General features: G+C 42.4%; 1 protein-coding gene across 2 annotated transcripts in view; it reads left to right on the forward strand.

Annotated features, from left to right (window-relative positions):
• SNTG1 (syntrophin gamma 1) overlaps positions 1–23,997 on the forward strand; it is a 1,290,858-nt gene that overhangs the window by 1,090,986 nt on the left and 175,875 nt on the right. For both annotated transcript variants that reach the window (XM_073631576.1, XM_073631575.1), the window contains one exon: positions 9,512–9,642. In XM_073631576.1, coding sequence (XP_073487677.1) covers positions 9,512–9,642 — 131 coding nt within the window. The remainder of the gene's footprint in view (positions 1–9,511; positions 9,643–23,997) is intronic.

The following is a 23,997-nucleotide window of genomic DNA, read 5'->3' on the forward strand; positions in this document are numbered from 1 at the left end:
AGGGATGGATGCAGGGTTCAGGAACATAGGACACAAGGTACAGGTACAGGATTCAGGAAAACAGGTCAGGGCTCAAGGAAAATATCAAGGCAAATATGTGAGCATATGCCGGGTATATATATATATATATATACACCTCCTGCAATCAGTCTCAGGTGACATTGATTGCAGGAGATGATGTCGGCTCCAGAATGCCAGGAGACACCCGCTGGTGGACACCAGTACTGCGGCCCAAAGATCTGACAGCGCCACCAGCAGGTGAAACATTTCCTGACAGATATACTCTGAACTGTATCATATATACTACACTGACTGCACTATACACTCTGAACTGTATTATATGTGCTACACTGACTACCTGCCTAATCTTTATTCATCCACTATATACGGCTGCCAGTGGACTGGAGCCATGATTGGCCAAAGGCACCCTGCTTCTTCTACGAATAAATGAACACCCGATGTTCGACTCGAATATCGGGACCATCCATACTTACCTACCTAATGGCTAGTTAGGATGACCATCTGATTGGGCAGCAATGAGTTTCAGGAGGTGGTGGGCCTGACCTAATGACCACAGGAGCCAATTATTAATTGCAGCTTCCTGGTTTTCTGAGCTCATTATCCGAGGGCATCAGAAGTGATCAGAAAACCTCTGGAAGGGCCTTCTGTACAGTGTTATATATTGTAGTAATTTTATTCAGCCCACAAGTTTACTGTAGTGATGAAAACATATGAGTCAGAAACTAGTGAAAGGTCTTTTGAGTTCATTGGCAGCGATGAATGAAAATTATGCTTCGCTTTGCATGTTATCTAATGAAGATGTTATGGGATTATTTTCTCTATTCTGTACACTCAAGAACTCTGCAGTATGGTGCATTGTCTTTGTAAATTATTTATACCCTGCTGGCACCACTTGTTGTGTCCTACATAATTAGATCACGGCAAAGAGACCCAGAGCTTGAAATCCTAATAAAGTTAACCAAGAATCATGGGAGTTATAGTTTGCAAAAAGCTGTGTGTCTTAAGTTACACATTGTAAAAATAATGTGAACACCTTTTAAAGCTTTTTATTTAACCGTTAATAAAGCTGAAAAGTCCCTTCTTAGTGTTTTCCTAAAATATGCAGAGATTTATGAGTTTTAGTTCATACACGCTACATAATACAATTTGATTGGATTTTTGTAGCTTTGGATAAAGTGGAGAAGGGTTGAAATATCTTCCAGTTATTTATTGCTTGTTTATGAGCCCATTGGGAAGATGTCTCCTTACTTTCTGTGTGGTTACCAGGAAAATAAATATAGAGTATCCCTCCAACAGGGATATTACTGTATTTCTATTGAAAGAAGGAAAGGGAATGCTGTCAACAGGGATACTAATTTGTTTTAGTAGCAGTACAGAGTATTTTTCCAAACAGGATACTAACTTGTTCTTAGTAGCAATACAGGGTATCCTTCCAGAAAAAATACTACATAGTAAATTTGTTTTTACTAGTTTGTGGTACAAATTGTTATTGCTGTCTGTGCCCCAACTTGGGTTATTTCCTATGCTGGATAGGATGGGTCCTCTGTTCTTTGCTTCAAATTTCTCAGGAATAGTGTTGGGCGAGCAGTTCGGACCAAGCATACATTCAGCCCTAACATCACCTGTTCGGTGAACACCCGAATTTTGATCTACATCGGGGGACTTTTTTTTTTTTTAACCAAAAGGCTTTGTCAAAAACCGTGTGTGTATATCTATTTCTTTTTGACACTTTTTTGGTGAATGAGCAGCAGTACTATGTTTCCAATACTCATTCACATGGGGGGCTGGGATCTGGGGGATGTCTTATTAAAGAGGGCTTCTAGCATTCGATAACCCCCGCTCGCAGACCCCCACAGCCCAGGGTTGTCGGGAAGAGGCCCTTCTCCCCATCAACGTGGCGACAAGTGCTTTGGAGTGAGGTTCCCCTTAAAATCTATACCAGAACCAAAGGTCCTGATATGGATTGGGGAAGGACCCCCACGCCAATTCTTTTACATTTTTTTTATTGCTGGCAATGGCTTGCAGCCAGGAAAATCAATTTAAATGTCATTTTTTTTCTTTATATATGTCAGTTTTGCTGTAGCAGGTTCTATAGATTGTACAGATGTGCCACTTTAAAGGCTGACTAAGGGGACCCCCCCAGGCACTATATTTACCCACTTCCTGCCCAGCCTATAGTTGAATGATGGCCAGGCAGTGGTTCAATTATCCTGACTGGGCGTCATATGCCATATAGCAGGATAACATGCCAGTGCGCGCCCGCAGGGGTGTGCAGCGAGGCGATCAGCGGTGCTGTGTGTCACTCTGACACACCGCATCTCTGATCATGGTAAGGAGCCTCTGACAGAGGCTCCTTACCACATGATCAGCTATGACCAATCACAGTTGATCACAGCGTGAACCAGGAAGTGCCGGTAAATGGCTTTCCTTGGTATAAGCTGACAGGGAGAGCTGATCGGCAGTTCTCCCTGTCAAAGGGGGTCTGTGCTGATAAACAGATTGATTATCAGCACAGCCCCCATGAGAGGTGCCACAACAATGCCAATCAGTGACCATCAGCTGCCAGTCAGTGCCTTTTAGGAACACCTGTCAATACCCATACAGTGCCAATCAGTGCCCACCACAGCACCAATCAGTGCCCATCAGTAACACATGTCAGTACCTCATCATCAGTGCTGCCCATCAGTGCCATCTACAAGTGTCCATCAGGGCCACCTGTCAGTGCCAATTAGTGCCACCTATCAGTGCCAGTCAGTGCCACCTATCAGTGCCCATCAGTGTAGCCTGCCAGTGCCCATCAGTTCCACCTATCAGTGCCCATCTGTGCCCCCTATCAGTGCCAATCAGTGCTGCATATCAGTGCCACCTATCAGTACCCATCAATTCTACATATCAGTGCCTCCTTATCAGTGCCAATCAGTGCTGCATATCAGTGCCACCTATCAGTACCCATCAATTCTACATAACAGTGCCACCTTATCAGTGCCATCTACTAGTGTCCATCAGGGCCACCTGTCAGTGCCAATTAGTGCCGCCTATCAGTGCCCATCAGTGTAGTCTGTCAGTGCCCATCAGTTCCACCTATCAATGCCCATCAGTGCCACCTATCAGTGCCCATCAGTGCCACCTATCAATGCCCATCAGTGTTGCATATCAATGCCGCCTATCAGTACCCATCAATTCTACATATCAGTGCCCATCAGTGCCACCTTATCAGTGCCAACTCATCAGTGCCCAACAGTGCCTCCTCATCAGTGCCCATCAGTGAATGAGAAAACAAAATTTTATAACAGAAACAAAGAAACATTTTTTTTCCAAAAAAATTGGTCTTTTTTAGTTTGTTTAGCAACCCCAGTGGTAATCAAATACCACCAAAAGAAAGCTCAATTTGTGGGAAGAAAATCATAAAAATGTAGTTTTTATTTAATGTTGCATGACCGGGCAATTGTCATTCAAAGTCTGACAATGCTGAAAGCTGAAAATTGTCCTGGGCAGGAAGGGGGGGGGGAAGTGCCTGGTATTGAAGTGGTTAAAGGAATTTTTAATTTTTATTGTTTCACTTTAAGCATAATTAACTTTACTGCTCCTGTAAAAACAATCTTATTTAGAATTTTTTTTTGCATTGATACACGTCCCCCAGGGCAGTACCAGGGCTCCCATTCCCTTTTTATGGCCAAAAACCTGCGTATACGTCTTCAAAATGGGGACTTTTGATTTTTCAAGTTTGAGTCCCATAGACTTTAATAGAGATAGCGGCTCAGGTCTGAACATTTTCGATGTTTGGGAGTTCTGGTACGAACCAAACAGGGGGGTGTTCGGCCCATCACTACTCAAGAACCTCATCCCATCTGACACACCAGGTCAGTGTACAAACATACATTATTACAGAAAATCAATAAAAGTAATACTTAGTACCCAATAATAAGGCTATATCAAATAAAACAGGCACCAAACCTTATAGTAAAGACAAACCTAATATATTGCCACCAATATGATTGATAACTAGGCAAGCATAAATAGATTACAATAGTAACACAATTTAACATATAACATGAATAACAGTAAGGACTAGGCATGGCATCCAAATCAGCATAAACATTATTAAGACAATCTCAATTGCAGTATTGAGCAGTAGTAAGGTTTAATCCACTGAGTTATACTGCCAGAGCTTATTTATGGCATCAATGCTAGTCCTAGACTAACTGGGTAATGTCTAAAAGAAAATATGGTAGCGTAGAGGGTAGGGAAACAAAGGGGGCTTGCAGAATAATTATTAACCACTTGCCGAACGGGCCATAGCTGAAAGACGGCTACAGTGTGGTTGGCTTATTCTGGGAGGGCGCCCATGGATGTCCTCCCAGAATGTTGCTCTCGCGCGCCCCCTGGGGCGCGCTCCTGGAAATATCCGTGACCGCCGGGTCCGGAAGATTCGGCGCATCACGGATCATGGTAAACGGCTGCTGGTAGCGGCCGTTTACCATGTGATTGCTCCGTCAAATGATGGAGCGGTCACTTGTAAACAAACATGACATGTCGCCGGTTCCTCCCTCCCCTCTCTGTACTGATCTGTACAGTGCGAGGGGAGAGGGGGAGAGATAGTTTGTAGCAGCACTGTGGGCTGGATCTGTAGTACCCACAGTGCTGCTCAGTGCGAATACTCTGCAGTATTCTGCAGTACCCTGCCCATACTCTGCAATAATCTGCAATACTGTGTAAATCTCTGCAATACTGTGCAATACTCTTCCAATACTTTGCCAATACTCTGCAATACTCTCCAATACCCTGCCAATACTCTGCCAATACTTGCCAATACTCTGACAATACTCACCAATACTCCACCAATACTCACCAATACTCTACCAATACTCGCCAATACTCTGCAATAAATTTTAACAGAAACAAAGAATTTTTTTTTTTACCGAATTTTCAGTCTTTTTCGATTTATAGCGCAAAAAATAAAAAACCCAACGATGATTAAATACCACCAAAAGAAAGCTCTATTTGTGTGAAAAGAAGAACAAAAATTCCATATGGGTACAGTGTTGCATGACTGAGTAATTGTCATTCAAATTGTGAGAGCACCGAAAGCTGAAAATTGGTCTGGTTAGGAAGGGGGTTTAAGTGGTTAAAGAAGAAGAAGTCCTTTGAGATGTTCTTCTGCCAGCTATCATTGGGGTCTTTTAAGAGCATATTTGTACTTAATGACAGTCCCAGTTAACCCACATGCAGTATAGGTATGGTATTGTTTTGGCACAGGTGCAAGGTAGATGTGGTTCAGATGCATTGATAGTTCAGTATACTTGTAGTATAAGGTTGGTATGGGTGCAGTATAGATTTGGTAGAAGTGCAGTATAGAACTGGTATGGATGCAATATGGGTTGGGTGTACTTGGTATCCTGCTGTCACGGTCAGGGCCAGGCTCAAAGACCAGTAACTATAGCAGTAGAGAGGTTCACACAAACTTGCTGGATAAGTGAACAAGCAGGTCACCCTGGTGAATGGTGTGGGCTCACCAGAGATGTGGGGTCCAAGTACTAACTGGGTTTTTCTGTGTGTTAGTACCAGGTGGCGGTCCTCAGGATTGCCCCACCAGGAGGTGAGCAATACAGGATCCAGTAGCAGATAAAGCAGGTAGAGCTCAAGCAGAAGCGTAGTCCGTAAACAAGTCAAAGGTCAGTAACAATTGATTGCAGGTAGGAATCAAGCAGAAGCGTAGTCGAGGAGCAAGCCAAAGGATGGTAACTAGTGGTAATGATCATACAAACAGCAGCAGGAATGACAAGAGCGAGATATTGACTGGAGAGAGCACAATCTGGCAAACAGGAGGTACAGAGACATGGCTTAAATAAGGAGGTTCATGTTAGGAGCAAAGAGTTCAAGGTTCACGAGAAACAAGACATAACGCAAGCTTGTCTAAGCAATCAGGCAGGGAGCTGTCCAGCACCTGAGGTGACTCAGCAAGAAGAGTTCCTGCCAAACACAGCAGAGTTCCCAAGTTTAGGTCCAGGCCCTAACACCTGCTCTCAGTGGCTCTTTCTCTACCAGCAGTGACAATAATAAGCGTATAGGTTTCTCACCAATTCCCAGGATGCTGCTGTGGACACTTTCTGTAGAAGGGAGTGCCCTCAGTCTCTCCCAGAAAGACTTCTGTGATCAGTGATGGGAAGCAGAGGGTGAGAGGGTGCTTCAGTCACTCTGCGGCAGTGGTGTAGAGTCTGTGATGTGGATGGTGGTGTTGCTGCCCTGGGTGTCCTCAGTCTCGGGTTCACATCCAAGCTGGCAGGGGTATACTCGGATAGAGCACTCTGCTCTCTCCATCCTTAGTTCTAATAGGAACAACTTTTAAGGTCAGTTTAACAAAATCCTCTCTCTACACCTCCTATTGCACAGTGTCCATTGGGATATGTAGTCCAAAGAATCTATTAGTCCCATTATATGACTGCTCTACCAAATTGCAACTCCCAGGGTTCTCAGCACTCTGCATATAAGTCTGTGGGTTTGCTTGGCTTTAGCTCTTCCCCTGCTGGCCAGAGGAACAGCATAACATCAGTATCTCATAAGAGGGGGAGAAGAATAAAAGGCAATGTCTCCTTCTCCATATTGCTGTAGTTCAACACCTGGCTGCATGTATAAAGAAGAGAATTTCGGATACACGTCATTGAGATTCGCAGAGCCCTTGTTTATATAATATTGTTACATAATATTGGTTATGCTATAATATATGTATATAGCCTTTAGACAATGGACTGTTTTAAAATAAAAGCTGGAGGAATTCATGGTAATCTTGGTTTTGTACCTGCACACATATTCTTTTATTCTGGTAATGAATGATTAGGAATAAGTAGGATGATTATAAGAAATGGAGTTGCAGCGATTAGCAAAGTGAGATGTTTGAAACGTGTTAGATTTAGCTTTTAGAGCCCATTCACACCAGCATGTGGTACAAGAAAGGCATGTTTACAAGTGGATTGCCTGAAATGCATTGGAACGCCCTGCCCTTGCTAGCTGTGCACAAGTGTCATTATATGTTAATTACACCCCAAATGCATCTAGCATTTGTTGTCATCAAACTGCATGGTACCACAGTACTATGCGGTGTGATATGTAAAAGTAGTACCTGCACTACTTTTTGTGCAATCATATCTATGGACCGTCAAAACCAGAAAGCGTGTGAACAGGAAAAAATGCACATGTTTAAACACGCATGTTCTATTTCAAGGATTCAGTCATGCTGCTGTCTCCTAATTTAGGACACCTACACACATCCCTGCCACCATAATCTTCCAGTGCGGCAGAGGTTAAAAGAGCTAGGGAAGCTGTGACAGTCACACATCAAGAGTGCCCAACTATGCCAACTCTTTCTGCCTACCTCCGCCATTCATAGAAGCTGTACTACAGCTTCTATGAATGAAATGTGATCTATGAATGGAGGAGGCGGACCCTTCAATCAGTTGCCCATTCTCCATTCATAGTTAGTTTAATGTTGATAGTGTCTATAAATGGGTGAGGAAGGTGCGGGCATAGCTGGGCAGCTCTCTCAACTAAATTAACCCCTTCTGCACTTGAAGATTACGGCAGCAGGGGTAGTGGGGAATTGGAGGAGGAAGATTTCTATTAAATCAGGATCCAGCAACACAAATGACACATCGCATGGATAGTAAATAACCTCACGTGTGCTGATTTTTTTTTTTACTTTCAAAAGTTTTTATTAGAAGTTTACAAAGAATAAAAGAAGTACAAGACAAATGAAACCATGGACCGCAGGGATCCATCTCGAACTGACATGTGGAGTCCAAAAAAAACATAACATACATCCGTGTAAAAGATCAGCAAAAATTCAGTTAAAAAAACATAGCATATTGATAATGTGTGTAAATAGCCTAAAAGAAGGGCAAACCAATGATATACCAACCCACTCAGGGAACAAGTTCAACTTAAAAGTCATTGGTGTGCTCTGCGTGTTGCATTAGGGTGTGCACACCAGAGTACAATCACACATTCGTGTATATCAGCAGAGCAATGGACTGTGTTAGTAGGGCAGTGGACGATGTCAGTAGTTTTTTTATTTTTATTATTTTTTACAATATTTTTTTTAGTAATTTTTTTTTTATTATTTATTTTTAGGAGCCCCTGATGTCTCACTTTTGAGACAGAAAGAAACTGAGAACAGAGATTCTCCAGCCCCTTTCTCTGTAGGCTGCAGTAAACATAGTTTACTATGCTTCAGTTAAGAATGAAGACAGGAGCGATCAGTACAGATCACTTGCTGTGCTCATTTAGAAAAGGAAGAGGAGGGGAGAGGAGGGAAGCTGGCAGCACTGCAGGGGGAGAGAGGAAGCAGGGGGAGTCAGCACCATACAGGATGATTAGAGTGTGCCCAGGCACACCCAGCACACCCTGTGTGCACACCTATGCGTAGTCTCTCAATAGGGCCATAGCTTCTGACTCCAGATATGTAGCAGGTTTCTGGTTTCCCCTGTGATCTTAAAGCCTGATCAGAAGGGGTATCAAAAGCGTGCGTCTAATACTGACGGTCAGAAGGGAAAGAACCCCCCCATCACCATTTTCAAATGAAACATAAGGAAAGAAGAGGAAGGGTGGTAGAAAAGAAATAGGTGTGGAGGAAGGAGGGAATAAAGTGGGTAAATGTCAAGAATCAAGAAGGGAGGAAAATAAAGGAGATTCCAGTGACCTATCTGGAGTGATTTGAAACTGCTAGAAAATTTTTAATAATTTAAGGAACCAGAGGAATGCGCATATAGGTTTATACTAAACTTAGGCTTTAAGTGGTTTCTTTGGTTACCAGACTGGACTGCTTGTCTGCTCACACAAAGATTGCTATAATTAGAGGTATATTTATTGACATATGTGCCTGCTCTGTGTTTCTCCGGTACCTTAGATATTTTGCCTGGTGTTTGCTACAGTTCGTGTAAATCAAAATGCAGGAGCAGCATGTCAATTTCCTACAAACAAGCATGTTCACAAAAAAAACAATGAAGATAAATATCAGAGGAAGATGGGTTATTGCACATTGTACGTCATTACTATTCTGTTGGCACTGAAATATTGTGAAAACCTTAAAGTGAACCTTTTACTAATATTCTGCATGAATAAATCCCTAAAATGTCACAGTATCCAGAAACGGTATAATTTTCCATAAAAGCCTCAACTTCCTTCATTAAGAACAATCCTTGTGCTCCAGGCAAGTGTCTTTGCCCGGATAAGATGTCATCAGCCTGCTGCAGGTAGAAGAAAATATTTCCTTTATTTTCTCTCCTCCAGTGTGCAGAATACAATGGTGTAACCTTGTAGCAAGTCACATCGTGAGAGGCTGCAGCAAATTAAGCTTTCATAAAATGAACCTAAAACTCTGACTGCCTAATCATTTTTGTTGGAAATTGTTGGAAATGCAAAAAAAAGATTGGTGCCTTACAAAAATTCTTGTCTAAGTTTTACAATAAAATAATTGCATTCTGCCTTCCCCTCACAGGACACATTGTCTTGCTCTTCATGGCCAGCATCGCCTGCCCTCAGATGGGAAAAACGGTGGTGTGATCTCCGCTTAATCCCACTTCTCCATTCAAGATTATCACAATATATGACAGGAACGGATTTATGCAGGTAAAAAAAGTTAATTGTTTGTATTTAAATGAATGAACACTGTGTTCTGTTTAATGATGTTTTAAGCACTCGCTTCCCAACTCTATTCTAAAACTTCTCCCATAACGTAAAACTTAGCTATTTTTTGCTAGGAATTAACTTGGAACCCCTAAACATTATATTTTTTTGAAGCAGAGATCTTAGAGAATAAGATGGTAGGTGTTGCAATTGTTTTATGTCACACTGTATTTTTCAAAAGCAATTTAAAAAAAAAAAATACACTTTAGTGAATTTTATTGCACAAAAACACAATATAATACCCAATTGTTTAATAAAATATAAAAAAAAATGATGTTACACTGAGTAATTCGATACCAAACATGTCATGCTTTGATGTCACACTTTAAAATTGTGCAGGCTTATGGAATGGTGCCAAACTACGGTACTTAACCGATTCAGCCCTGGAAGATTTGGCTGCTGAATGACCGGGCCATTTTTTGCTTTAACTGATAATTGCGCAGTCGTGAGACATTGTACCCAGACAAATTTGACATCCTTTTTTTCCCACAAATAGAGCTTTCTTTTGGTGGTATTTGATCATCCCTGCGGTTTTTATTTTTTGCACTATAAACAAAAAAAGAGTGACAATTTAGAAAAAATCACAATATTTTGTACTTTTTGCTATAATAAATATCCCCATTTTTTAAAAAAAAGCAAATTTTTTCTCAGTTTATACCAATATGTATTCTTCTACATATTTTTGGTAATAAAAATCGCAATAAGCGTATATTGATTGGTTAGCGTCTACAAAATAGGGGATAGATTTATAGCATTTTCATTATTATTTTTTTCTTTTAACTAGTAATGGCAGCGATCTGCGATTTTTATCGTGACTGCGACATTATGGTGGACACATCAGACAATTTTGACACTATTTTGGGACCATTGGCATTTATACAGCGATCAGTGCTATAAAAATGCATTGTTTACTGTAAAAATATCACTGACATTGAAGGGTTTAACACTAGGGGGCGATCAAGGAGTTAACTGTGTTCCCTGCTATGTGTTCTAACTGAAGGGGAATGGGACTTGCTAGGGGAAGAGATAGATCGGTGTTCATACTTTGTATGAACACACAATCTGTCTCTTCTCCCCTCAGAGATCCCAGTTCTCGCCATGTCACGGGCGATCGCGGGAGCCCGGCGGTCATCGCGACTGCCGGGCACTCGCATCGGCTCCGGGGGAGAGCAGCGGGCGCGTGGCCCCTAGTGGCCACATAAAGAAGCGACGTGACATGACGGCGATTCACGCAGCCGAGCCATGTTGCCACAACTGCGGCGGCTGATCGGCAAGCGGTTAAAAATCTCCATGGGAGATGCTTTATAAGCCTGTACAGAATAACAGTTTAGAGTTACACAGGAGGTCTGGTGCTAAAATTATTGCTCTAGGTATAACATTTGCAGCGATATCTCACATGTGAACATGTGAACATTTGAACAGGTGTGAACACAGTGTACATATGTGTGCATTCACCTTTACACAAAAGCACAGGAGGAGAGGGACACATTTTTTTTTTTTACATTTTATTTTTCTTAATACATTTTTTTTTTAGAATTTTACACTGTCTATTTTTTTTATCACTTTTTTTTTTTTTATTGCTATCATGAGGGATGAACAACATTTGTTGTGATAGCATGGGCAGTGACAGGTACTCTTTAATGGTACATCTGGGGTCTTTTAGACCCCGGATCTCTCTTCTGCCCTTAAAAGTTTTATCAGATGCTTTCAAAGTCCTGAAGTATGGACAGTATGAAGTATTTTAGCACCTCAATCAAGTCTATGGTCCGTCTAGTGTTAACCCCCATATGTCTAGCTGGGACAAACCCAACATGGTCTTTATTTATAAGTCAGGCAAGTACTTGGGTTAGCATATTAGCTAATATTTTCATAAATCAAAGTCAGAGTTAAGTAGGGAGAAAGGCCTGTAGTTGTCAGGTGTGGCTGGGTTTTTCCCAGCCTTTGATATAACTGTGATATACAGATTCATGAATTCAGAGTGGGGCAGTGACATCACTAGGAGGTGGCTTCTGGGACTATAGCCCCGAATCTGGGGCCCAAACCCCAGAGTCACTGCAGGGGTCCCCGCTCACTGGCCCAGGGCCTGTCTGCAGCTGAGCCGCGAGTGTGGTGGGCAGAACGGGAGAGCCGGAGAGCAGGCAGGCTGTACGACAGAGCTGGTGGGCAGAACGGGAGAGCCACAGAGCCAGCCGGCGGACAGCGCGGGAGAGTCGAAAAGCAGAAGGTGAGCACAGGAGAGCCAGCTGGAGGGCAGGCGAGAGAGCAGAAAGATGACATCATCTCTCACCGCCCACCCCGCATCATTGCTGTTCCGCCCTCACTGTGCAGCTTCGGGCAGCAGAGAGATTACATCATCTCTCACTGCACGCCCTCTCTGTGGGGACCCTGATGTAAGGGGGAGGCTCTCTGGGGACCCTGATGTAAGAGGAGGCTCTCTGGGACTCTGATGTAAGTAGGGGAACTCTCTGGGGACCCTGATGTAAGGGGGCTCTCTGGGGACCCTGATATAAGGAGGGGGGCTCTCTGGGACCCTTATGTAAGTAGGGAGGCTCTCTGGGGACCCTCTTTCTGTTTAAAGGAGGGATGTTTGTCTAATTTTAAACAATTATATAGCTTTATGCATTGACCTGTGAAATATGCTTTGTGTGCTTCCCATATGGTGGACATGCTATACAGTGCCCTTATTGAACTGAAAACATTCATCCAAATTCTGAGAAAGCTTCTCTTTAGTGGGCTCTATATTAGTGAGATATTCATTAAAGCGCCAATGGCATGTTTTTGAGGTGGAACCTGATATTATCAGATCCAGAATAATAGAAGGATGATATGACAATGTAACTGGGATAATTTCAGAGGCAACCTTGTTGACCTTGTTTGATAAAGCACGGATTCCATGTGAAACGCGTCAACCTTGTACCCCCCTGCCTGTCTGTGCTTGGTTGTTTTTAAAGGATTTTGTACTATTGAATAAAGCCGAAATTGCATTGTGTGAGTGCGCAGCCATCTGACTTTTGATTTATCTTGATCTCTGCTAGCAGTGGTAGGGTGTGCATCTCACCGTCTGTATCATGCTATGTGGTATTAAGGCCGTAGTGACTCACCTGTGAGCAGCGGTATTTTGTTATTCTGAGGCAACCTTGTTGGCAATTAAAGGGGCTGAGGTGAAAAAAATGATTGAGCCTAGAATACATCTTGTGTGAAACAGTATAAAATGTGAATTGTTTATGGAAGGGCTTTTTAATCCTCCATGTATCAAAAAGGTATTCTCTAACCAGTTTACTTTTTTGGAAGGGAATAACACCTGCCTGTCCTTTGTTGGGGGACATAACTAGATTGAAATCCCCTCCTATAACTATTAAAAAATGAGAGTATTGTTGCAACTTGTACTTGCAACTTGCAAACTTGAGTAAGGAAATTAATCTGGCCTGGACTGGTGGTGTATACATTCATCAGAGTGAGCTAGATATTCATATAATTACAAGCCAGAATGATAAATCGACCATGAGGATCACTGAAGGAGGATCGTATCCTCAAGGGGCAGGTATGCTTAATCAAAATGGCAACTCTGGCTTTCCTGGATGTGCATTAAACCACATAAGCTGTGGGAAAGTGTTTCAGAGCAAATTTAAATGATCTCCCTGGACAAAAATGCATTTCCTGCATCATTATCACATCTGCTCCCAAGGATCTAAACTCCTTCAATACCAACCATCTTTTCCTTATAGAATTAAGACCTTTAACATTGTAAAATAGGATCACCCAAATATCAAAAGAACAACAAAAAAAAACTGAAAAGCATAGACTAGCAATCTACAACAAGTAGAAATGGGCGAACTGTTCGGGCCGAGCATCAGTTTGGGCCCGAACAGCGCCCATTCTGGTGTTCGCACTGCCGAGCACACAATGAATAGCTGTTGTTAGGGAGTGGGCTGGGAAGCCGGCCGCAGCGTCCTTACCAACAGATGAGTCAGCAGGTGTCAGCAGGCTTCCCCACTGACAGCTGAATGGACAAAAAACATTGCCAGCAAAAGAAAAATTTGAAAAATCCCCCCCCCCATCAATACTAGGTCCTTTTGGATCTGGTATAGATTTTAAGGGGAACTCCACACCAAAATGTAAAAAAAAAATGGCGTGGGGTCCCCCCAAAATCTATACCAGACCCTTAGGTTTTTGCATTGATACATGTCCCCCAGGGCCTCCATACCCTTTTTTTGGCTAATAACTTGCATATAAGCCTCCAAAATGGGGACTTTTGATTTTTCTAGTTCGGGTCCCATAGATAGGGTTTGCAGTTTGGGTCCAAACTTTTTTCATGTTTGGGAGTTCTGGTGCAAACCGAACCTGGGGTGTTTGGCCCATCACTGCTGAAAAGCATAGACTAGCATTTTACAACAATTAACATAGCATAGGTCTATTGAAGGCAAATACATCTCAGGACACAAGGGCCATGGCCTTGGTGATAATGAGGGAGCATGGAGTCTACCATCATATGTCGGGAGTCATCATCTGCTTTCCAATTGAAAACTATAAAACAAAACCTGAAAATAAAAAAATAAAACTGTATCCAATAGGTGTGCAGGGGTATCCCCTAGGGGATCTCCATATGCATACCAATAGATGGAGTGCAGATATCCCAGTCCTACCAGAAAGATCAAGTGGGCCAGGAGGAAGAAGGCAGGCAGGCATTGAGGCATAGGAAGAGGCTTCTTCGATTCTGACTTGGCTTGCTTATCTTGCTGGGAGTAGAGTGTGGGCATGAAGTCGAGGGTGACTGGAGCAGTGCAGGGTGGTAGCCCCAGTTTCTGAAGAAGGCCTCGCCTTCCTGTAGATCTAGTGTGCTGTGTCGATTGCCATCTTTTGTGGCAATGATAAATGGAAAACCCTATCTGTATGGTATCTGATAATTCTGGAGATGGACAGAAATGGGATAAAAATTACAGCATTTAGAAATGGAGATAGGCCATAAGGAGGGATTCTTTCCTATCATAGTAGTGGTATTATGAGAAGTCTGGGTCTGGTTCCAGCAGGTTATTTGGGACCCAAAGATCTGTCCAAATGCCAGTCTGTATATTAACTATATTTGAGGCTAGGGTGGTGAATAAGCCCACAAGGTATGATTGAAGGTTGGTATCACCTACTGACTTTGGCAAACCTCTAATACATAGATTTTGGCGTCTCTCTTTGTTTTTTATGTCCTCTTGCTGTAGCTGGAGTTAGGAGACTGTATGTTTTAATTCCATGCCTTCTTCTACGTGGACATATTGGACCAGGTCGTGGAATTTAGACACTATCTGTGTGCCCTCCTATACCTGTGTGATTCTAAGGAGATATTATGTGTGTTTTTGTAGCAAGGACTGCAACTTTTCATTCAGCACTTTCACAGTAATAAAAGTGGCTGATGTTTTAGGCTGGGAGGCAGAGCTGGCACTCTCATTCTCCTCAATGAGCACTAGCAGGTCTGTGAGCTTTGTCCGCCCTACACACTTGAGTCAGGGGATGCAGGCATACTCAGGAAGTGGTCTAGTGTAGAAGGTCACAGCTCCAGTGGAGGAGAGGAAGTTTTCTGCCTCCCTACCTCACCATCATGGGGTGGTCTGGGGGGTGGTGTGTCCAGTGCTGATGTCTCCAGATTGATGTCAGCTGGTTGAAGCAGAGTGGTGGCTAAAGAAAATAGACAAGCAGCAGAGTACTTGCATCATGTGGTTGTAATTGACCAGGAGTTGCACATGCACCCTCTAGTGGCTGTCTTTTGGCAAGGTCTCCATCTTTTGTCTCCAGCTTTAGAAAGTATGCCTCTATTGTACTAAGAAGGCGTATCTTGCAAACACCTGCCCAGAGAAGCAGGAAAGCTAATGATTCTTCAGCATTTTTGCAAGAGCAGCACAGCCTAGTCAAATGCACACCTAGCCTACTGGAAAATAAAGGAACAGCAGGTCTAAGATCTCAGCTCTGCTCGCCAAGTCCTTTGCCTCTATTGTGCTAAGAAGGCATATCTTGCAAACAACTGCCCAGAAAAGCGGGAAAGCTCATGATTCTTTAGCATTCTTGCAAGAGCAGCACAGCCTAGTCAAATGAACATCTAGCCTACTGGAGAATTAAGGATCTAAGATCTGCTCATCAAGTCCTTTTTTTTCTGAGCAGCTGGGGTGAGGGCTTAGCATAGATGAGCAAGGTTAATGGGGATTAGTTGTAGTTCTGTTAAAACTTCAATCTGAAGCTGTCCCCTGTAGTGCTTGTTCATCACCACTAGATGTTCTCAGTTTTCGGGCAGCTTTATTCAACTTCCTCTAATTCTGGGATTTCATGGACCTGCCCCAGGGGTAGTATCAATATGCAGCCAGGGCTCAGAGTACTACTTCTTTGCACTGCTTTTTTCTTTTTTTTTTTTTAATTGTTTGTTTATAAGATTTTTAAAAATTATACATTGCAATAAAAAGAGAAAGCATTTCAACTCTTGATAATACAGAGTAATGTATATATAACCTTGTGGAACTGAACGTAGATACAGGTATGTTCACATACAAGTGTCTTCCAACAATGGGTCATTCAAACACAGATATCATACCGTATCATATAGTAAACAAAACGGGAAAAGAATGTATAGTTCTGAATAATTACAATACAAAGGAGAATAGGAAGCAAGGTACAACATAATCAAGATATGGCACTAGGAGGTTCAGGAGGCTTGATGGTTATCAGATTCAAGGGGGTATGCAGAGTCGTCCCATGTTTTCCATATTTCATAAAAGAAGGGTAGCGTGTCCTCAAATTTAGTAGTCAAGTGTTCCATCCTACGTATATCCGCCATTATGGAAAGAAAGTGATGGAATGTGGGGGGATAGGTAGAGAGCCATTGTCTAGGGATAGCTCTCTTTGCGGCCAAAAGGATAAAGGACATAAGTTTCCTTGACGCTTTAGATATTCCTGGGAGAGGGAGGCCTAGAAGGAAATGCATGGGATTCAAAGGTATGCGTGTAGATAATAACGTTTGTAGAAGATCCTGAATCTTAGTCCAAAAAGGGCCAATGAGAGGGCATTCCCAAAATATATGAAATATATGAAAATGAGAACCTATGGATTTGCTGCATCTCCAGCAAACATTGGAGGTGGCTGGGTTGCGGGCATGCAACAAGTCCAGGGTCCTGTACCAAAACAGCAAGATCTTAATGCCAGTTTCCCTCTGCACTACACAGCATGAAATTTTTGACGTAGAAGGTGTGTTAGAGACAGTTAAGCAGAGCTGGTGGGATGTTAATGGGTAGGGCCTCCGTTTTTGACTGATTAATTTTAAATCCGGATAGAGAGCCAAAGGTGGTGAGAGTATCATGTAAAGAAGGTAAAGATGTGAGAGGGCGTGAGCGTCAACAAAATATCATCAACGAAAAGGGATAGCTTATAGTCTTGTCATCGCAGCAAGATCCCCCGGATGTCTGGATGGGACCTAATGGCCGATGCCAGAAGTTCTAGGTTTAGAATGAACAGCAAGGGCGACAAAGGACACCCCTGCCTGGTGCCATTGCTGAGGGGAAACCGCTGCAACAAGTTTGAGGACAACTGAACCTGAGATGAAGGTTTAGAATATAGAGCCTGTAAGGCTTGTATAAGAGGGCCAGAGAATCCATATCTGGAAAGAACCGCGAACATGAATGACCAACTTGGGTGGTCAAAAGCTTTTTGTGCGTCCAAGCTTAGAACGATGGCAGGTTGTTTGGTTTCAGTCACAAGGTCTATCAGGTCTATAGTCCGTCTCGTATTGTCACCTGTATGTCTTGTTGGGAGGAAACCTACTTGATCTTTGTGAATCAACGTCGTTAGTAATGGTTAATAATGTGATAGGGCGGTAGTTATCTGGTAGTGGCAGGTCTTTACTCAGTTTAGGGATGATAGTTATATGGGCATGTAAAAACTGAGAATGTGGGATGGAACCCTTGAGCAACGAGGAATATACAGTTTGCAGATGGGGGTTTAGAATTGGAGAGAAGATTTTGTAATAAACATAAGCAAGCCCATCCGGGACTGGGGATTTGTGAGCCGGTAAGACTTTAATCACTGCCACTATGTTCTCTACAATGACAGGGGCGTTGAGCATAGAATTTTGTGCGATGGAATGTTTGGGTAGATCTAAGGAAGACATAAAATCGTCAAATTTCGTCTGTGAAAATTAGGATATCGAATCTGAGCTTAAGCAATTATAAAGTTTACTTTAAAAATCATCAAATACCTGAGACATAACCTTAGGGCAGTATGTAGGAGTACCATCTGGTTGCATCAAATGGTCAGGTATTGAAAGGAAGGAACATGGTTTCAAGCTATTAACAAGCATTCTATGTGGATTGTTAGCAAATTTGTAGAACTTTTGCCTGGCCTATAACATTGATTTGGATATCCTATTCATGTGAAATGATTTGATGTGGTTCCGAATTGAGGTAACTATTCTCAATTGTTCCACCGTGGGGGATTCAAGTAGATGCATCTCTGTGACTTCCAATTGAGCGAGGAGATCAGCTTTTAATTTGGTGGAGTCCCACTTAAGGCGAGATCCTGCAGATATGCACTCACCCCTGAAAAAAGCCTTATGGGCTTCCCACAAGGTGGAAACTTCCGCAACTGATCCATCATTTAGTTGGAAAAATTCAGATAATTTTTGTTGCAATTGGGTTTGAATCACTGGATCTTTGATCAGGGATTTGTTAAGATGCCAGTGACAAGTTTTGGGGGTAGAAGCAGTCAAGACAATATCAAGTTCAATGGGCGCATGATCCAACCAAGTAATGGGATTGATCTCAGAAGCAACAATATACGGGAGAAGGGGGGCAGTTACAAAGAAATGGTCCAATCTGAAATATAACTTGTGAGAGGGAAAGTAAAATGTATAACTTTGCTGCGTAGGATGTTTCACTCTCCATATATCAAAGAGGTTATGTGATCTGGTCATTTTACGAAAAGAGGTGGAAAGCTTCTGGGTAGCGATTTGTGGGGTGTCTTGAAATAGGGCCTGTCTATGCTTGGTAAGGGACATGCACACATTGAAATCTCCTCCTATGATCATAAAAGGTTGAGAAAATGAATGTAGTTTCTCTAAGACTTTTGTGATAAAACTTATCTGTCCTACGTTTGGGGCATATATATGAGACAGAATGAGTTGAGTGTTCAGGTGACTACAGCTCAGGAGTACAAAGCTACCGCGGGGATCCTGATAGGAAGAAAGGACACGTATCAGGCAAGAATGTTTAATGAGAATTGCCACATTGGTCTTCCCAGAGGGATCAGAAGCCATATAGGCTGTGGGAACGTGTTTAGAAGCAAATTTAAAGGATCCACGCTGTCTGAAGTGGGTCTCCTGAACCATAATCACCTCCGCATTGGAGGATCTGAACTCCTTCAAAGCTTGCCGTCTCTTCCTGATGGAATTCAGGCCCTTTACATTACAGGAGTACATTTTAAGAGCCATACTAAATCAAATGTGTATATACAGTCAGGTCCATAAATATTGGGACATTGACACGATTCTAATCTTTTTGGATCTATACACCACCACAATGGATTTGAAATGAAACTAACAAGATGTGCTTTAGCTGCAGACTTTCAGCTTTAATTTAAGGGTATTTACATCCAAATCAGGTGAACGATGTAGGAATTACAACACTTTGTATATGTGCCTCCCACTTTTTAAGGGAAAAGTAATGGGACAATTGGCTGCTCAGCTGTTTCATGACCAGGTGTGTGTTATTCCCTCATTATCCCATTTACAAGGAGCAGATACAAGGTCAAGAGTTAATTTCAAGTGTGCTATTTGCATTTGGAATCTGTTGCTGTCAACTCTCAATAGGAGATCCAAAGAGCTGTCACTATCAGTGAAGCAAGCCATCATTAGGCTGAAAAAACAAAACAAACCTATCAGAGAGATGGCAAAAACATTAGGTGTGGCCAAATCAACTGTTTAGAACATCCTTAAAAAGAAAGAACGCACCGGTGAGCTCAGCAACACCAAAAGACCTGGAAGACCACGGAAAACAACTGTGGTGGATGACCGAAGAATTCTTTCCCTGGTGAAGAAAACACCCTTCACAACAGTTGGCCAGATCAAGAACACTCTCCAGGAGGTAGGTGTATGTGTGTCAAAGTCAACAATCAAGAGAAGACTTCACCAGAGTGAATACAGAGGGTTCACCACAAGATGTAAACCATTGGTGAGCCTCAAAAAACAGGAAGGCCAGATTAGAGGTTGCCAAACAACATCTAAAAAAGCCTTCACAGTTCTGGAACAACATCCTATGGACAGATGAGACCAAGATCAACTTGTACCAGAGTGATGGGAAGAGTATGGAGAAGGAAAGGAACTGTCATGATCCAAAGCATACCACCTCATCAGTGAAGCATGGTGGTGGTAGTATCATAGCGTGGGCATGTATGGCTGCCAGTGGAACAGGTTCTCTTGTATTGATGATGTGACTGCTGACAAAAGCAGCAGGATGAATTCTGAAGTGTTTCGGGTAATATTATCTGCTCATATTCAGCAAAATGCTTCAGAACTCATTGGACGGTGCTTCACAGTGCAGATGGACAATGACCCGAAGCATACTTTGAAAGCAACCAAAGAGTTTTTTAAGGGAAAGAAGTGGAATGTTATGCAAAGTCAATCACCTGACCTGAATCCAATTGAGCTTGCATTTCACTTGCTGAAGACAAAACTGAAGGGAAAATGCCCCAAGAACAAGCAGGAACTGAAGACAGTTGCAATAGAGGCCTGGAAGAGCATCACCAGGGATGAAACCCAGCGTCTGGTGATGTCTATGCATTCCAGACTTCAGGCTATAATTGACTGCAAAGGATTTGCAACCAAGTATTAAAAAGTGAAAGTTTGATGGATGATTGTTAATCTGTCCCATTACTTTTGGTCCCTTAAAATGTGGGAGGCACATATACAAACTGTTGTAAGTCCTACACCGTTCACCTGATTTGGATGTAAATACCCTCAAATTAAAGCTGAAAGTCTGCAGTTAAAGCACATCTTGTTCGTTTCATTTAAAATCTATTGTGGTGGTGTATAGAGCCAAAAAGATTAGCATTGTGTCAATGTCCCAATATTTATGGACCCAACTGTAGCTAACGTAACATAAACTTTAAACGAACAGTTATATGACCATGGTGCAACATACATAGAAACATGTAAACAATTAAGTTGAAATGGTGGGGAAAAAAAAGCACTAGTAACCAAAACAAGGTCAAAAAATAGAAAATGAGATACCAAAAAACAACAAAAAGAAAACAGAATTGAAAAAATTATTTGAAGATCTTTTTGAGAAACCTGAAGGTAAAAAAAACTTCAGGGAACCCAGGCAACAGCACAGGGTTTTGGTGAGGGGTATGGCAGCCTGCAAGATCTGATGGTAGGTTCCCGTCTCTTCAAAGAAAGCAGTCAACACCATTTAGTGGAGGGCAATCAATATAACAAAAGGGAAGTAATGTACTGTAAGAGTAGCAAGGTTGGTAATTGCTCCAAGACAGGATTTAAAAGAGTATCACTGTTGAAAATAGAGTGACCCAGTTCCATAGGGCCACTTGCACAACCAGATGAAACATCATCCGACCGTGGTAAAGGAAAAGGAGAACATTGAAGATTGAGCCATTTCAGGTAGGAAATCTGCTGGGGTTAGCTCGTTGAGGAGTAGAGAAGGTCTTCTGCGATCTCCGTTGTACGGGGGTCCAGATCTTGGCTGGTGTCGTGAGAGGCTTGGGGTTCTGGGCAGGAAGCTGAAGATCCTCCTCAGGGATGGGTGGTAGACCTAGGTTGCGGATAAAGGCTCCACTTTCAGAAAGGTCTCTTAGCGAGAATTGGACGCCATCTTTAGAAACAGACAGATGAAAGGGGAATCCCCAGCGATAGGGCACTTGATAGTTCTGTAAGTGGGTGGTAACCGGGCAAAAGCTGCGTATTTTCACCAAAGTGATAGGGGAGAGATCACTGAGATCTTGGCTTGTTTAAAATCAATGCAAGATTTATTGCGAGTTGCGACAGTGAGGGCTTCCTTACTTTCATAATAATGAAAACGGACAATAATGTCTCTGGGGTTAGAGCCAGGGGGGGTTTTGGAGCCAAAGATCTGTGAACCCGGTCAAGGCGCCAATCAATGTCCGGAAGGTGGGGGGCTAGAGTGACAAATAGGCCCATGAGATATGGACACAGCTCCTTGTCACTGATAGATTCGGGTACCTCTTTGATTCTTAGGTTCTGTCGTCTTTCCTTGTTCTCCAAATCTTCCTGTTGTAACTGGATTTGGGAGAATGTGTGCCTCATAGCAGCATTATCTTCCTCCAGGATATGTACATATTGGGTCAACTCGTCAAATTTGTTCTCCAAGGTGTCTGTACGTTCCCCAAGTTGATCTATCTCCCCTCGGAGTTCATGTGCTATTTTACCCACCTCTCTAGCTATATTGTGGGTCAGGTCTTGGAGCAGAGATTGCAGTTTAAGGTCCAACACAGCTACTGTTACCACATCTGTAGTATCGGATGCTTGGGATTGCTGGGATCCGTAGTCCGTCGGAGGTGCATTTTCGGCCATCAGGAGAGATTCGACGGGCGGTGGGCTGGCCGCTGTACTCGAGGCCGGAGATTGCGGACTATACAGGTAGCGCTCCATGGCGTGGTTAGGCCGCGGTGGTGGCGGCGGGACAAATCCACGATAGATTGCTTTCTGGGAGCCAATCTTTCCCATAAGATGCCTGGGACTAGCTGGCAAACGGTGTTGTCACTCCTGGATCTGATGAAGCTGTGGATGCTGTGCAGGAGCTGCGAATAGAGAGACGGGGACCAGAGCTCTGCTCTCACACGTCCTCCATCTTACACGTCATGCATGTGCTCCCCCTGCTTTTTTCTTAAGTATGTGTGGGGGGAAGATTAAACAAAACTAGACTTCTGCTCTGAGGGTACAGCTGTCCTGTTTAATATAATTGACACTAAACCATTAACACTTCCCTTTAATCCCAGTATGAGCAACATAATCCATAACCTTAACTAAATCCCTTTAACTAACATTTATCCCTAGGTTAAATGAATTATGCTATTAAATAACATGCTACTATTACAAATCTAATGGGAACAGTATTATTATGTAAAAAAAAATGTACTCTGCAAGTTTTACAGGCTTAAAAATTATTGGTGCCCAAAAATTTGCACTAAAACAAAATTATCTGTCTGTAACCTGATCTGCCTGGTCAGCGAAGTGCTTGGAACATAAACTGACTTAGATTGAGTCACTTCAAAATGTATTATTACATGTCGCTTTTCCATTTGGGGATGGTGATGATTACTGATCGAAGTGAGACGCACTGAAGGTAAACATAGCACATAGCAGGAATGTTATCAAAGCTTAAACATGAGTCACTGTGATTCCTGTACCATTCTCTGGAGAGAGACATCTATTGAATTTATTTGCTCAGTGCTGTTGATTGACATAATGCTTTCAAAAGTATTAGGACAAATCCCATTTATTTAACCTTTAAGTTGTTTTACATTAATTGCTTGATCAATTTTCTTTAGACAGTGCTAAAAAGGTGCCTGTTTTAAGTGTTTTTTTCTGTGCACTTAGCAAAAAAAATGATATACCGTAAGCATATGTTCCATATTTACAAATGATTTGGGATTTTTACAGCCAGTGTCAGCCAAGAATGTTAAAGATCCAGCAGTCTTAAGTAGAAAAAATTATCTTGCTGACCAAGGAAACAGGATAAAGAAAGTCAGCATGACGAAATATAATAATTTACTTACAACAATAGTACATTATAGATAGATACTGAAAATGTATAGATGAAAAATTCGGCCAGTCGTATAAAGTTTATAGTGACACCAATGATAATTTTAGCATCACTACATTCAGGGTGTTTTGTGGAGGGGGGTTGGGGGGTGGGATGACCCTTTCCTGGCAGCATCCACTTACTCTACCTGGGTAAACTGGGAGTCTTGAGCCTACACTAAGTAAGAGATTGGGGGAGCCTAATTAATTCTTTATCTTTAGTGCCTCCACAGAATTGCCATGGGCTTACAAGTGGGACTCCCTTCTAGGAATACTTTGTCCCAAGGTTGTTCACGTACTGAACAACAGATGTAGGTCCATTCTTGTAGATGTAGTTCCAAATTCTTTATTATACAGTGGGGACGGAAAGTATTCAGACCCCCTTAAATTTTTCACTTTTTGTTATATTGCAGCCATTTGCTAAAATCATTTAAGTTCATTTTTTTTTCTTATTAATGTACACACAGCATCCCATATTGCCAGAAAAACACAGAATTGTTGAC

The sequence above is a fragment of the Aquarana catesbeiana genome, linkage group LG05, assembly GCF_042186555.1.
Source record: "Aquarana catesbeiana isolate 2022-GZ linkage group LG05, ASM4218655v1, whole genome shotgun sequence".
Lineage (NCBI taxonomy): Eukaryota > Metazoa > Chordata > Amphibia > Anura > Ranidae > Aquarana > Aquarana catesbeiana.